General features: G+C 50.2%; 1 protein-coding gene across 1 annotated transcript in view; it reads left to right on the top strand.

Moving 5' to 3' along the window:
* The window catches only part of THBS4 (thrombospondin 4), a 52,853-nt gene extending 39,941 nt beyond the window's left edge, over positions 1-12,912 (top strand). Inside the window, exons 11-22 of the mRNA XM_080680102.1 lie at positions 367-471; positions 1,111-1,218; positions 1,526-1,685; positions 2,707-2,825; positions 3,680-3,732; positions 6,200-6,393; positions 7,327-7,505; positions 8,109-8,157; positions 8,256-8,452; positions 9,056-9,228; positions 11,540-11,679; positions 12,194-12,912. Of these exons, the coding sequence (XP_080536228.1) occupies positions 367-471; positions 1,111-1,218; positions 1,526-1,685; positions 2,707-2,825; positions 3,680-3,732; positions 6,200-6,393; positions 7,327-7,505; positions 8,109-8,157; positions 8,256-8,452; positions 9,056-9,228; positions 11,540-11,679; positions 12,194-12,255 (1,539 nt within the window). The 3' untranslated portion in view covers positions 12,256-12,912. The remainder of the gene's footprint in view (positions 1-366; positions 472-1,110; positions 1,219-1,525; positions 1,686-2,706; positions 2,826-3,679; positions 3,733-6,199; positions 6,394-7,326; positions 7,506-8,108; positions 8,158-8,255; positions 8,453-9,055; positions 9,229-11,539; positions 11,680-12,193) is intronic.
* Positions 12,913-13,967: the final 1,055 nt, after the last annotated feature.

Below are 13,967 nucleotides of genomic sequence, written 5' to 3'. Positions count from 1 at the left end.
ATGCAGAATGGCATATATATGTATATGCTACCAGTTGTGTGAGAGGACAGAGGAAAAGAATGATGTGCATTTGCTTGTCTGTGCATAGCCTGTCTCTCAGCGTGCACTTGGGAACCGATTACCTTGCTTGCCTGAGCTAAGGGAACAGGAGTGGAAAGTTACACTGTATCCCCTTCGCACCTATTGAATTTTAAACCATTAGACTATTGAAAAAACAATTTAATCGTTTTAAAATCCTTCCCAACAAGGCTGTCTGGCTCTGGGCTCCACTCTGGGAATGTGCACACAGGAGCAGAGGCTCTTGTCAGCCACCAGCCTCCCGCCAGGCTCCGCTTCCCAGGCCTCTGACAGGCTTTCCCTTCACAGTGTGGAGTCGGATGGGCTGGCGATGGCTATTTCTGTGGAAAGGATGTGGACATTGACAGTTACCCAGACGAAGAACTGCCATGCTCTGCAAGGAACTGCAAGAAGGTACGGGGCGGGGGGATGGGGGGCAAGTAGGAAACACACACACACTCTCTCTCTCTCTCTCTCTCTCTCTCTCTCTCTCTCACACACACACACACACACTGTGGCTTTCTAAAGCTATAACTGATATGGGGGAGAGGTTCTGTAGGTTCCATTGAAATTTGCATTTTTAGAGGGGCTGCTTCTCAACTGTAGCAAAACAGCGATCAGTAATAAAGTCAGGCAGCCACAGTTGTCCTGAGGTTTAGTTTAAAACAGATGTAGACAGGTGGTGTGGGAAATAGGGAGAAGTTGGTAAAAGGGTTAACCAACTGGTTATAACCAAGGGTTATAACCTTCAGTTATAAGATAAATAAGGTCAGAGCATCTAAGGTTTAATATGGTGACTATAGTTGATCACACTATTATAGAGTTGAAATTTGCTAAGAGAGTAGAACTTAAATGTTCTCAGCAAAAGAAGGGGGAAATATGTGAGATGATGGATCTGTTAATTAACTCAGTGGGGGAATCCTTTCACAATATGTACGTATGCAAATCATCACATTGTACACTTTAAATAGCTTCAGTTTTGTCAATTATACCTCAATAAAGCTTTAAAAAAGGCATATGTAAATGTCTCTCTGAGCTGTGTTTCCCCCTTAGGACAACTGCAAGTACGTGCCAAACTCTGGCCAAGAAGATGCAGATGGAGATGGCATTGGCGATGCTTGTGATGAGGATGCTGACGGTGACGGGATCCTGAATGAGCAGGTACCTGCTTGGTGGGGAGGGCCTGTGAATTGCCACATGCCAGGGATGATGGAAGAAGCCCTTGAAGTGAACTATTTCTATTAATCATCCCAAATGTTAGTTTCCATGGCTGCATTCCCACAGCACTGCACCTTTTTATTCTAAGATCATCAAATATTTAAAATATAAAACTGACAAAGTTGGGCCTCCTGAGTTCTGACAGCTCATGACCATGGGGTGGAGGTTGGCCAACATTCACCACAGAACCACGTACACGGTAGGGAAGCAGTAACAGTCCGAGTACGTGTTCGGTCTTCTGATCCTGTAGGATAACTGTGTCCTGACTCACAACGTGGACCAAAGAAACAGCGACCAAGATATCTTCGGGGATGCCTGTGATAATTGCCGGGATGTCCTAAATAATGACCAGAAAGACACTGATGGGGATGGAAGAGGAGACGCCTGCGATGATGACATGGATGGAGATGGTGGGTTTGGCTCGTTTGGTAACGTGTTTGGGACTCTGGTCCTCTTGCCCTGTTGTCTTTGAGGAGCAGGAATAGAATTTCCAACCAGGAGGGCCTTCCTAGTGGTGGTTCCATGCAGCCTGCATCTGGGGACCCAAAGTCCACTTGTGTCTGTGGAAGGAGACTCCATAGCCCACGCCCCTATTTAAGAACCTGGGTGTTTCTGGAACTCTACATCATTGCCAGAAACCTTGTAGGAAATGCTTCTAGCACTATCTTGTCAGGGCTGTGTCTTTATAGGGCAGGGGTAGGGAACCTCCGGCCCACAGGCTGTTTAAAACCTGTTAAATAATTTGGGCTGGCCCTGCTGAGGCATTAGGGGTGAGTTAATTAAATGTTTGACCAAATATAGCAGGCTAAATTTTTTTGTTGTTCTTAATCCTCACCTCAGGATATTTTTCCATTGATTTTTAGAGAGAGGGGAAGGGAGCGGGAGAGACAGAAAAACATCGATGTGAGACACGTCAATTAGTTGCCTCCCGCACATGCCCCTGACCGGAGTCAGGAACTGAGCCTGCAACCAAAATATGTGCCTTTGACTGGAATCGAACCCAGAACCTTTCCATCCCGGGGCTGACGCTCTATCCATTGAACAAAACTGGCTAGGGCTAGCAGGCTGATTTTTAAGTTAATAATTCTGTATGGCTGGCGAATGTTATAAATATCCAAATGCCCCTTGGCAGGAAAAGGTTGACCACCCCTGTTGTAGGGTATCTGTCTTCCAGATTATACCTTTCCCCACTCCCCACTGTTCGTTCTCTCTCTCTCTCTCTCTCTCTCTCTCTCTCTCTCTCTCTCTCTCTCCAGCCTTTGACCTTACCTCCACATAGGTGCTGGGAAGGTGGTGGCTCTCTGAGGATGGCCCAGGCAGAAGTCGCTTACCACATGCCTGTGAAGGCCTGACCTCTCAGCCCCCGGAAGTGTGTGTTCCAGACCTGCCCGTGCTGTTCACCTGACTCAGGGATGCATTCCTTTCTCGTAGGAATAAAAAACATTCTGGACAACTGCCAGAAAGTTCCCAATCGTGACCAACGGGACAGGGATGGCGATGGCGTGGGGGATGCCTGTGACAGTTGTCCTGATGTCAGCAACCCTAACCAGGTCAGTGGGTCATAGGGGAACTTGAACTCTTGGCTGAACTCCTCTGTGCAAAGATGCCTGTAAGACCAGTGTCTCGAACAAACAGCAGAGCCCAGCTCAGTTCTTTGCTGTTGCCATATACCTGCCAGAGCAGAGGTGGTGAGTTGCATACTTGGGCCTGGAGGGGATAGGAAGACCATTACAGGAGATCTGAGCCCCTCTGGACTAATCTCACCGGCTGTAGGGTGCCTATGAGGTTGGATTATGAGTTTAATGATACCCAAACCATAACATGGAAATTAACCATGGGAAACCTTGTGTCCTGTTAGTCCCCAGACCCCTGCACCGACTATGAAGGGACATTTCAGATTAAGTTCAGTCGGTGACCTGCTGTTTCCCTTCCCACTCCTCCTTCCTGTCTGGGTAATTGGCGGTGACGTGTCACGTATTTTAAAGCCTGAGAGAGGGGAGTCATTGTTGCCCTCAGCGACTCGCTTTCACTCTGGCTCAATTCCAAACTGCAGAAGCAAAGCCAAGCCGGTTTGCCTTGTCCCCGTGCCTATGGCTGGCTCCCTTCCCACCCGTGACAGGGCTCCACATCTCCACCTGCCACCGGGCGGCCCCGGCGCCCTTTTCTGATCAGCTCATCTGGTGTGTAGGCAGCCCATCCGTGGAGCCTGATATTTTGAAAGGCTTTTCTGAAAATTCCGCATTGTGCCTACACCAATATGGTGTTGTCCTTTTGCAGTTTTACACTGTCCTGATTCCAGAGAAATAATCCTGAGACCCAGTGATGATGGGCCGGGTCTGCCTTCTCCGGAACGTTCTGTGCACTCAGGCCCAGGGGTAAATAACATGCTCTGTTCTCTTTACAGTCTGATGTGGACAACGATCTGGTTGGGGACTCCTGTGATACCAATCAGGACAGGTAGGGGGCCTCTCCCAGCTGCAGAGGGCCAGAGGAAACATCTGGAGAGTTTCATCCTTCAGAGCTTTCTGCTACTTTGGGATCTCTCTAAGTAGATGGAGCTGCTGGCGGGACAGTAGCCCTGACCCAGGTCAGGGTCACCTCACCTCCCTGAAAGTTGTGTATTAGGGGTGATGGTATCAGGAGTGCCACTAGGCACTCTACCAAGGGCAGGTTTATTACGGGAGAGGCAGTCTAGTGTCATACTTCAGAGATGGGCTCCAGAGTGACACAGCCAGATACAATCCCAACGCTCCACTTACAAACTTAGGCAAGTTACCTAATCTCTTGCACCTCAATTTTCTCATCTATAAAATGGGGACGACAATAGCATGTAGCTCATAGGACTACTGTGATGATTACTTTGTGAAAAGTGCACATTACAGTTTCGGTTGCATAGATAGCACTCAATAGATATTAGTTCTTCTACTATTATATTCTCTCAGCTCTGGAGAGCTTCACCCACATCCCAACATAGAAAGCTGTCTGTCTGCTGCGGGACCACTGTTTTGTTTTTTTGTGTGTGTGTTTTTCATCATCCTTGGAATTTTTCATTCCACTTCCCTTATGTGAGTGGAACTATTCAATGTAGATGAATTTTGTTAATCCTGCTGGCCCCACATGGTTAGAGTTCTAGGTCAAGGGCTGGAGCAGATGCTACAGAAACATCACCAAAAATGCAGACATGTGCAGCTCTGCCCTAGCGGCTCCTGCAGAGCAGGCTCTAAACCCTCCCATCTCCGCGGGGAAGCATGGCACAGGTGGCAGGGCAGGGATGAGGGCGGGAGAGGACTCCAGAAAGCAGAGCAGGAGGTAACATAGCTTCCCTTCTCATCCTCTTCCCAGAGGTTGCCCTACAGGTGGACCTTGCTCAGGGTCAGTTCCTGTAAAGTCCCATCTTCACCCTGTACTCAGTGTCCTTGTGGCACAGTACACACTGGCTACCTGAACTTAAACGTACTGCTCAGTCTGAGTCTCAGCTTCTCCATCTGCAAAGGAGAGATCATTGTCTCTCGAAGGTTATGGTGAAATGAGAGAGAATGTAGGTAAAACTCCGGGCACAGTGCTGGTCCTCGGGTGTCTTGCAGAAAAGGTGGCTGTTGTTATCACAGCATGAGGAGAGGCAAGTCAGAGACAGCCTGACCTAGGACATGTCCGCTCTTGGGTGGAAGGTGGAACTGGTACCCTGGTGACTACCCTAAATGATGTCAAGAATGTTCCCTGTTGCAGGTTATCCTGCACTCTGAGTGACATCTAAATAATTTCTGGAATATCCTGTCCCACCAGCCTCTAGATATTTGCATAAACTAAGTGACTCATTCTGCTACATTTTAATCCCCACAGTTTTGAACCTTGGGGAGGAGGCTAGGAACATTTTTGCATGAAAATGTTCGGGGCTATATAGAATGGCTGTTAATGCAAATAGTCTGTCTTATGACTTAAAAAGCAGCCCTGCTACCTGCGCAGGAATTCCACCACGTGAGCTGTGTCATCTTCTGCTTGCCCAGCTTGGCCTCACTTCCTTTGGGACCCAGCTGGGAAGCCTGGCCTGAAGGGCATAGACTGGTCCCTGGCTTCCCTGCCCTGTCCTATCCCGGACGAGGTAGGAACAGTTCCCAGCCCAGGACAGGCCCTGGGTGGAGCCAGGTGAAAGGAGTATGTGCTCTGATTCAGGATAGCCATAGGGTGTCTCTGTCAAGCAGGAAAAGCTCTGGAGACAAGGCACTAGGCCTGGAAGGGAGGCGATCAGGTGGGCAGAGAGAGGGGGCTCTGAGAAGTGCTGTAGACCAGGACTGACCCGAGCCCACATGCTCCCCTCTCAGAAAGGGGCTCCCTATTTCCTTTGCCATTCGCATCTGATCCTTCTTGGGTCTCCTGGCCAGGACGGTGGAGAGTAAGAGAAAGGAAAACATTGTAGGGTTCCCTAAGACCAGTAGAGATTTTTTTCCTCTATTAAAACTGAATATGCAAAATTCTAATCATTTAATCTTCATAACAGCCTTATGAAGGAGGCTCTGTTATTATTTCCATTTTACAGATGAGGCACGGAGCCATAGAGGGGTCCAGTACCCTGCCTGGGGCCCACATGCTGCTAAGGGGCTGAGCAGTCTGGCTCTACCACCCCTCACTCTGTTCCCTGGGCACATTCTCTGTCATGGATCAGCTAGTAGCCTCCAGGGGCCGATAGGAGCATCTCAGCACAAGATCACAAACTTGACCCTTATTTCTTGCCTAGGAAGTGTTCTACTGTTTCATTAGGTGGAGGAGGTGGGAAATGGTCTCTGAAGCCTACAGGGCAGCCTTACCTAAGGACACACGTGTCTGGTCAAAGACCAGGCCTGGCTAAAACCCCCAACCCAGACTCTCCCTCCTGAGAGCTGGACCCTCGCTGCCCTGTGACTCCAACTGCCTCTCTTTCCTCCCACAGTGATGGAGACGGGCACCAGGACAGCACAGACAACTGCCCCACCGTCATTAACAGTGCCCAGCTGGACACCGATAAGGATGGAATCGGTGACGAGTGTGATGATGATGATGACAACGACGGCATTCCAGACCTGGTACCCCCAGGACCGGACAACTGCCGGCTGGTCCCCAACCCGGCCCAGGAGGACAGCAACAGTAAGTGGGCTCAGCCCAGGACTGCATGGGACTCCCGGGCTCCCTTCGGCCAGGCAGAAGGTGGCACACCTCTCCCAGGGCACCCGCTTCTCTGAGTAGCCACAGCTTGTGTGGACAGTAGATGTCTGGTAGTTCCCATTCTCCAACTGTCAGAGAAAAGCTGCTATGCAATTCTGAGGAGCCCTAGGAGTAGAGCTCGTGGGCAGGGAGCAGCCACAGAGGAGCCTGGAGAGCTGCTCTGCCCTCTCGCTCCCCTCTCCAGGAGCCACAGAAAAGGAGGAGAGAGAAGGCACAGCAGCCAATGGCTTAGGTGGGGTCACAAACTCAGATGTCTGCAAGGGCCAAGCCAGTAAGGAAAGGTGTGCACCAAGCCAGAAATGAGACAGCAGGTGAGGACTGTGGTGAGCCATGAGGGCCCACCCATCCACAGCTATGCAGATTCCAATATTTTAGTACCATCAGCTGAACAAACATACTATGGGCCAGATTCAGCCTCAGAACCACTGTGGTATTAGAGATAAATTTTGGTGACAATTTCCATGCTTTTTATACATAGAGAGTTGTGTAGAAAGTTCTATAGGCATTTGCTTATGTAGGGTCAGGCTTAAGACCCACCAGGTGGTGAACCCCTGTTCAGAGGACACCCAGTGTTTCCTGTGAGGCCCATTTTGAATAGTTCCCCTTCACCGAGTCCCCGGGAAGTTCTTTTGTCACATACAGTGGGTTCACCAGCCCAGCACCAGGACTGCAGGGTGGGCGGGGGCAGGCTCAGACGTGGCTGATGTCAAGGCCTCCTTTCCCACTGGGTTGAAAGCCCTGTCCTGGGGTGGACCTTGGGCTTGCTTCTGTTCCTTGTCCAGCCCCCCTTCTCTTCAGGAGTGGTGGTGGGTGCCGGCCTTATAAGTTCCCCTCTCCCTCTTCTACCCCGCTCAGATGACGGCGTGGGGGACCTCTGTGAGACAGACTTTGACCAGGACAAGGTCATCGATCGGATTGACGTCTGCCCGGAGAATGCTGAGGTCACCCTGACCGACTTCAGGGCCTACCAGACTGTGGTCCTGGACCCAGAAGGGGATGCCCAGATCGATCCCAACTGGGTGGTCCTGAACCAGGTGGGTCACATGTTTGCCAGCGTCTCAGCTTTGCCTGAACACAGACACTTGCCCTCTGAGAGTAGTAGGTAACGTTTAGAGAGTGCTGACGGCGAGCCAGGCACATTCCACATCACAGGTATTCCTCACGGTAACCCTATGACAAAGCACCTTCATTAGCCCCATTGTACAGATGATGAGATCAAGGCTTGTAAAGCTGCTTGATCGCTCGTGGTAGCATTGCAGGTAAGTGGCTGATTGCTGAATTGGGACCCAGGCAGTCTGACCCCACAGCCATGCTCCTAATTTCTCCAGTAGACTGCCTCCCCGTGTAACTAAAGAAGGAAGGAACAGAGAGGCTTAGATTTTCCAACATCCCCCAGCAAGACATTCATTAGAAGTGCATGTTCTCCAATTAAGGCTTCATTGAGTCAGCTTAAGGACAGTTTTAGCAAAATTATTTCTTTTCGGCTTTGAGCCCAAACAAGGAAGAACAATCCCTCAGATAATGCAATCTTTACGTGGAGGTCAGACATCAATGACCGCTCACCCCTGATGCCTAAGGTTCAGGGCTCACTCTGCCCCTTTGAAGAATGCTCCTCACTCCTTCAACTCTCTCTGCAGGGCATGGAGATTGTGCAGACCATGAACAGCGACCCTGGGCTGGCAGTCGGTATGTCCAGGGCCTTCAGAACCACTTGAGTAGAATTCATTCTTCCCAGCTACCCTGTGGCTTTGTCTGCTTTTCTAGTTAAATTCTGATCTCTACAGGATACACGGCTTTTAATGGAGTTGACTTCGAAGGGACCTTCCACGTAAATACCCAGACGGATGATGACTATGCCGGCTTCATCTTTGGTTACCAGGACAGCTCCAGCTTTTACGTGGTCATGTGGAAGCAGACAGAGCAGACGTACTGGCAGGCCACCCCATTCCGGGCTGTGGCAGAACCTGGCATTCAGCTTAAGGTATGTGTGAAGTTACTCATCTCGATTTTTCCTGTGCCCTCACCCTCCTTTTAAATTCCAGAGTCTCCCGTGTGGCAATGGTTGCATTCATGCTAGTGTTCAAGTCAGGGAACAGTAGGGTCCACCCGGGTCCTTGCCTTCATGCCTATGTACGAGCTACATTCTAACTTCTGGATGGCTCTAGCGGTGAGACCGTCAGTAGGATCCAAGAAGTGGAGAAGATTTGGAGGTACATCTCAGGCACACTGTTGGAAACTGTTTCCTCGATGGGGCCTCCTTTATACAGGAGGTTCTGAGAGCTGCCTCTCCCTCCTGCTGGAGAAAAGACATATTTCAGAACCTTCTTAGGGCAAATGTGGGGAGCAATGGATGTATAGCAGGAAAAATATGGGATGGGTTAGTGGAATATTAGCCAGTGCTGGTTATTAAAGGGCTAGGATTACCTCAGTAGAAATGGCCTCTAAGGATTTATGCTTTTGTCCAAATCCAAGGCAGCCAGATTGTAACCATGAACTCACTCACTGCCCCATCACCACCCCACAGATCCAGGAAGGGGAGGGCCTGTGTGTTCTGTTCTAAAACTCTGCTCCTGTCATTGTCCAGGCTGTTAAGTCTCAGACAGGTCCAGGGGAGCATCTCCGAAATTCCCTGTGGCACACTGGGGACACGAGCGACCAGGTCAGGCTGCTGTGGAAGGACTCCAGGAATGTGGGCTGGAAGGACAAGGTGTCCTACCGCTGGTTCCTGCAGCACAGGCCCCAGGTGGGCTACATCAGGTAGGCGGACGACCCTCACCTTGCGCCTGACTCAGAGCACACCCTCATTCTGCATTGCAGGCCAGGGTTTCCGAGACCTTGGGCTATGGCTCACTAAAAGAGGTGGGAGGAAGCCTCAGGCTGCCCCATGTGGCTGAGTCTCCATCCACACCTCCCGTGACCCCCTGCGCCCTGTGTGATCACTCACTTGTGGATATTTCACACTGCAGTGAGTCCTTTAGAGTCTGTCTTTCCTCCTGGACATAAGCTCCACGAGGGTTGTGCCTGTGTCTTATTTCATCTTGGTCTGCCAGCACCTGGCACAGTGCCTGGCATGTTCCACGTGCGGCATGCACCGGTCTTCATGTAAGTCAATGTAATCTGCCTTATTTCCCTATAGGGCTATTTTTAAAACAAACTAAAAACTATTCTCAGAAGCTAGGATGGCTTAGGACTACAGCTGTGGAATTTAGACAGTTACTCACTTTCTCATTCCTCCAGCTTATGCAGTGTGTTTACGAAGCGGCATGGATTACAGCCTCCTGCTACAGCAGCCTAGCGGGGAAAGGAAATCATGAGGCTAATTCTTGGAGACGTCACATAGAATGTGCTGTTGTCTCACAGTAACATGGGCTTGTTCTCAGCCCTGTGAAGTCCAAGGCCCCCTTTTTATAACCTATTTTTAACCCCCTCTTCTGTCTCAAATGGACTCATAGAAAACATAACCTGCACATAGTTTTAGAAAATCAATTTGATCCCTAACAATAGAGAAATGCTTTAAGAATACTTTACAACCAAATCATGGAAATGCTTGAACCTAACCACACCAAAACACACAATGAAAGAGAGACGTGCACCCATCCCTAGAATCTGTGAAGGTGACATTCTAATAATATGGATTGTTGTGTTGGTGACTTCACTGTTGCAATGGTGTTGCCAACAGGAACGTGAATTTCTAAAATGGTGAACAGCCTCTTTTTTAATCTTAATTTTTCAATTACAGTTGACATTCAATATTATATAGCGTAGTATAACATAAGTGTATAGTACAGTGGTTAGACGTTTCTATAATTTACGAAGGGAGCTCCCCCATAAGCCTCGTACCCAATTGACCCCATACATGGTTATTACAATATTATTGACAATATTCCCTATGTTGTACTTTATATCCTTGTGACTCTTTTGTAACTGTAACTACTCTCCACCTGGGATCTGTACTTCTTAATCCCTTCATCTTTTTGTCCTGCAACCATCAGTTTACGTATTCTGTATCCATGAGTATGATTTTTTGTTTGTTTTTAATATATTTTTATTGGTTTCAGAGAGGAAGGGAAAAGGAGAGAGACAGATAGAAACATCAATGATGAGAGAATCATTGACTGGCTGCCTCCTGCATGCCCCCTACTGGGGATTGAGCCTGCAATCTGGGCATGTGCCCTTGACCGGAATCAAACCTGGGACCCTTCAGTCTGCAGGCCGACAATCTATCCACTGAGCCAAACCAGCTAGGGCCATGAGTTTTGTGTTTTTTTTGAACAGCTTTTTTTTTTTTTTTTTTTTTTTTACTCAACAGCTTCTCAATTTGCCCTGGCAAAAAGTAGGTTTACAGTTGTGAGTACGCAAAACAGTTTATTCTTGTTATTATTTATTAGTAACTGTAAACCAACTTTTACCCATCCCTGTATTAACACAGTGCAAAGAATACATGTCCACAAGTAAAAGGGAGTTAGGATCTAGGCCCGGGTAATGATTAAACAGGCTCCTCACCTACCTACGTGTCCTCTAGAATGAAGGACAAGTGTTGATTGCTCTCTCCGGGGCCTTATAAGCAACCCTGGCTTCATTAATGCCACAGTGACAGCCAGATTTCTAAAACCTGCTGTAGGGAGTGTCGCTCCTAATGAAAGTCATTGCTCCGAGGTGCCACCAAACGAAATAAATCAGACCTAAGGAAAAGCAGCCTTTTTTAGGCATGGATGGCATCTCGCCAAGGTAACTCTCAGAAAAATGAAGCCACAGAACTTCTTGGTCCTGGGTCATACTGTGATTTCTCTCTGTAACTGATGAGCAAGTACCCATTGAGTGTGACTCTGCCCAGTGTCTGGTTAGGCCTTGGGAGACACAAGGTGGGAAGACATGGTCCCTGACCTCCTGGAGCTTCCAACCTAGTAGGGCAGGGGGAACAGCTGGGGCACAGTCCCGGTCCGTGAAAAACAGAATAGGAACCAGAGCAAAGGTGCGCCTAAGAAGTGGGAGCCCTGGCCTCAGGATGGGCACTTCACCTCACCTTGGTCTGAGTTTCATGGACTTGCTCGGGCTGTGTTGTCCACAGGGTGCGATTTTATGAAGGCTCCGAGTTGGTGGCTGACTCTGGAGTCACCATAGACACCACCATGCGAGGAGGCCGGCTCGGCGTCTTCTGCTTCTCCCAAGAAAACATCATTTGGTCCAACCTGAAGTATCGCTGCAATGGTAACGTACATTCTTGTTACCGCACAATATCACTGGAAGTAATCAACTAATGCCACCTCATTTTTATGGCACACTTTCCTCCCAGAAGCCCAGAGTGTATGCCACATATTCATTAAAACCTGCTCGTCCCTGTAAATGAAGTAAAAGGTAGATCTCATTTTTCCTATTTGACAGATGAGGACATTGAGACCCATGGAATTTAACTTCTTGGCATAGGGTTTGAGGTTCAGCGAGAAATTCAGTCAGGTTTAATTTTCCGGCAGCCTTTATTTGCATACAGCTCAAACATAATCAGACTCAGCATTTACTCTGCCTGCTGATTTTCTTTCGGCCTGTGAATGAGCCCTCCTGGGCTTCCAGGCAATGATCCCCCAAGCAGCCTAAAGTAGGAAATGGCGGCAGGGCCTGTTGGACAGGCTGACAGTGCCCCCTACAGGCCGCCTGCACTGGTGCGGTGGAGCAGCATTGCCATGGAAGGACCCTCTCTAACCCCCTGTGCCTGTTTTGTTCACAGACACCATCCCAGAGGACTTCCAAGAGTTCCAAACCCAGAATTTCGATCGCCTGGATAAGTAAACTCAAGAAGCAATTCGTAACTGCTTTTCCAAACACTAAAGCCTTATTTTTTTTTTAACTTCCTACAGCTTTCTTTATATACACTGTGGCTTTCTTTCACCACCCCAAATGTATCAAACTTTTTATATGAACGTAGCAATAAAGAAGAGATAATTTCTAAAAACGGTGTCACTCAGACATCACTTACACCCCATCAAAGCCTGGGCCACAGGTGTGTCGTCCTGAGGCATCCACCTTGAACTTGCAGGGGGATCTTTGTTCCTCAGACCAGGTCAGTCAATAGGACTGAGCATGTGTGGGAAACAAGGCCCAGGCCAAAGCTCTCATCTTCGATCACTCCAGTTGGCATCACACAAAAACCTAACAGTTCCATGCTCACCTCAGCAGCCTCCTTACCCGGAAATATGTTCAGAGGCACCTTCCCTATGAAGATTTTTCCTGACCAATCCTGGGGCCTAATTCTTTCTGATACCCTCCTCCACCCACACACCTCCACAGCGACTTCTATACCACCAGCACCTGCAACAGTTACGCTTATTTATATGTATACTAGTGGCCTGGTGTAAGAAATTCATGCACATTAAAAGGGCATTAATTAGAGGAAATAATTTAATATTGCTATTTGCCCTTTCTCTATAATAGAAATGTCAGAGATGAAAGAAAATTAGTAAAATGCATATGAAAGCCTTCCTCCTGTCAGAGTCTGGGGTGCACCACGAGACCCAAAGTCAAGTCCCTGCCCACCCACATGCACCTCAAAATCACGTGAGACCCAGACGCGGCCGGCCCCCGCCCCCATTGGGCTAGACCAGACCTGGCCAGTCCCACCCTTGTCAAGCCCTGCCGGGCAGGGGACGTAGCCTCAGGTCCCCTGGCCCAGCGCCAGGACGGTGGGGGGTGTGGCCTGAGGTCCCCCAGCCCAGACTGGGGTGGGGGGTGTGCCTTGAGGGCCCCACTAGGTGGGGGACAAGGCCTGAGATCCCCTGTCAAGCCCCGCTGGGTGGGGGGCATGGCCTGAGGTCCCCCGTCAAGCCTCGCCAGGTGGGGGCATGCAGCCTCAGGTCCCCCGGCCCAGCACCGGCAGGGGGGCACAGCCTCAGGTCCCCTGTCAAGCCCCACTGGGCGGGGGGCGCGGCCTGAGTTCCCCCGACCCAGCACTGGGGGTGCACCTTGAGGTCCCTCGCCAAGCCCCGCTGGGTGGGGAGCACGGCCTGAGTTCCCCTGTCAAGCCCAGCCAGGCAGGGGGTGCAGCCTCAGGTCCCCTGGCCCGGTGCTTGGTGGGGGGTGTGGTCTGAGGTCCCCCAGCCTGGTGCCAGGGTGGGGGGCGTGGCTTGAAGTCCCCTGTCAAGCCCCACCTGGTGGGGGGTGCGGCCTGAGGTCCCCCAGCCTGGCGCTGGGAGGAGGGGAGCAGCCTGAGGTCCCCTAGCCCAGTACCAGGACGCGAAGTGCACCTTGAGGTCCCCTGTCAAGCCCCTCTGGGTGGGGGGGGGCATGGCCTCAGGTCGCCTGGCCTGGTGCCCAGACGGGGTGTGTGGCCTGAGTCCCCCAGCCTGAGGTCCCCTGTCAAGCCCTGCTGGGTGGGGAATGCAGCCTGAGGTCCCATCAAGCCCTATGGGGGCAGGGGAGGGGTAGCCTCATGTCCCTGCTGATTGCTTGTTAAGGCTCCTTATGAGAACTTGGCTTCAGCTGTGGGTGCAGCCATCTTTGTGATG

This window comes from Plecotus auritus (assembly GCF_963455305.1).
Source record: "Plecotus auritus genome assembly, chromosome: 7".
NCBI lineage: Eukaryota > Metazoa > Chordata > Mammalia > Chiroptera > Vespertilionidae > Plecotus > Plecotus auritus.
The sequence above is the reverse complement of the archived record's forward strand: the minus strand, read 5'-3'. Positions and strand labels throughout refer to the sequence as shown.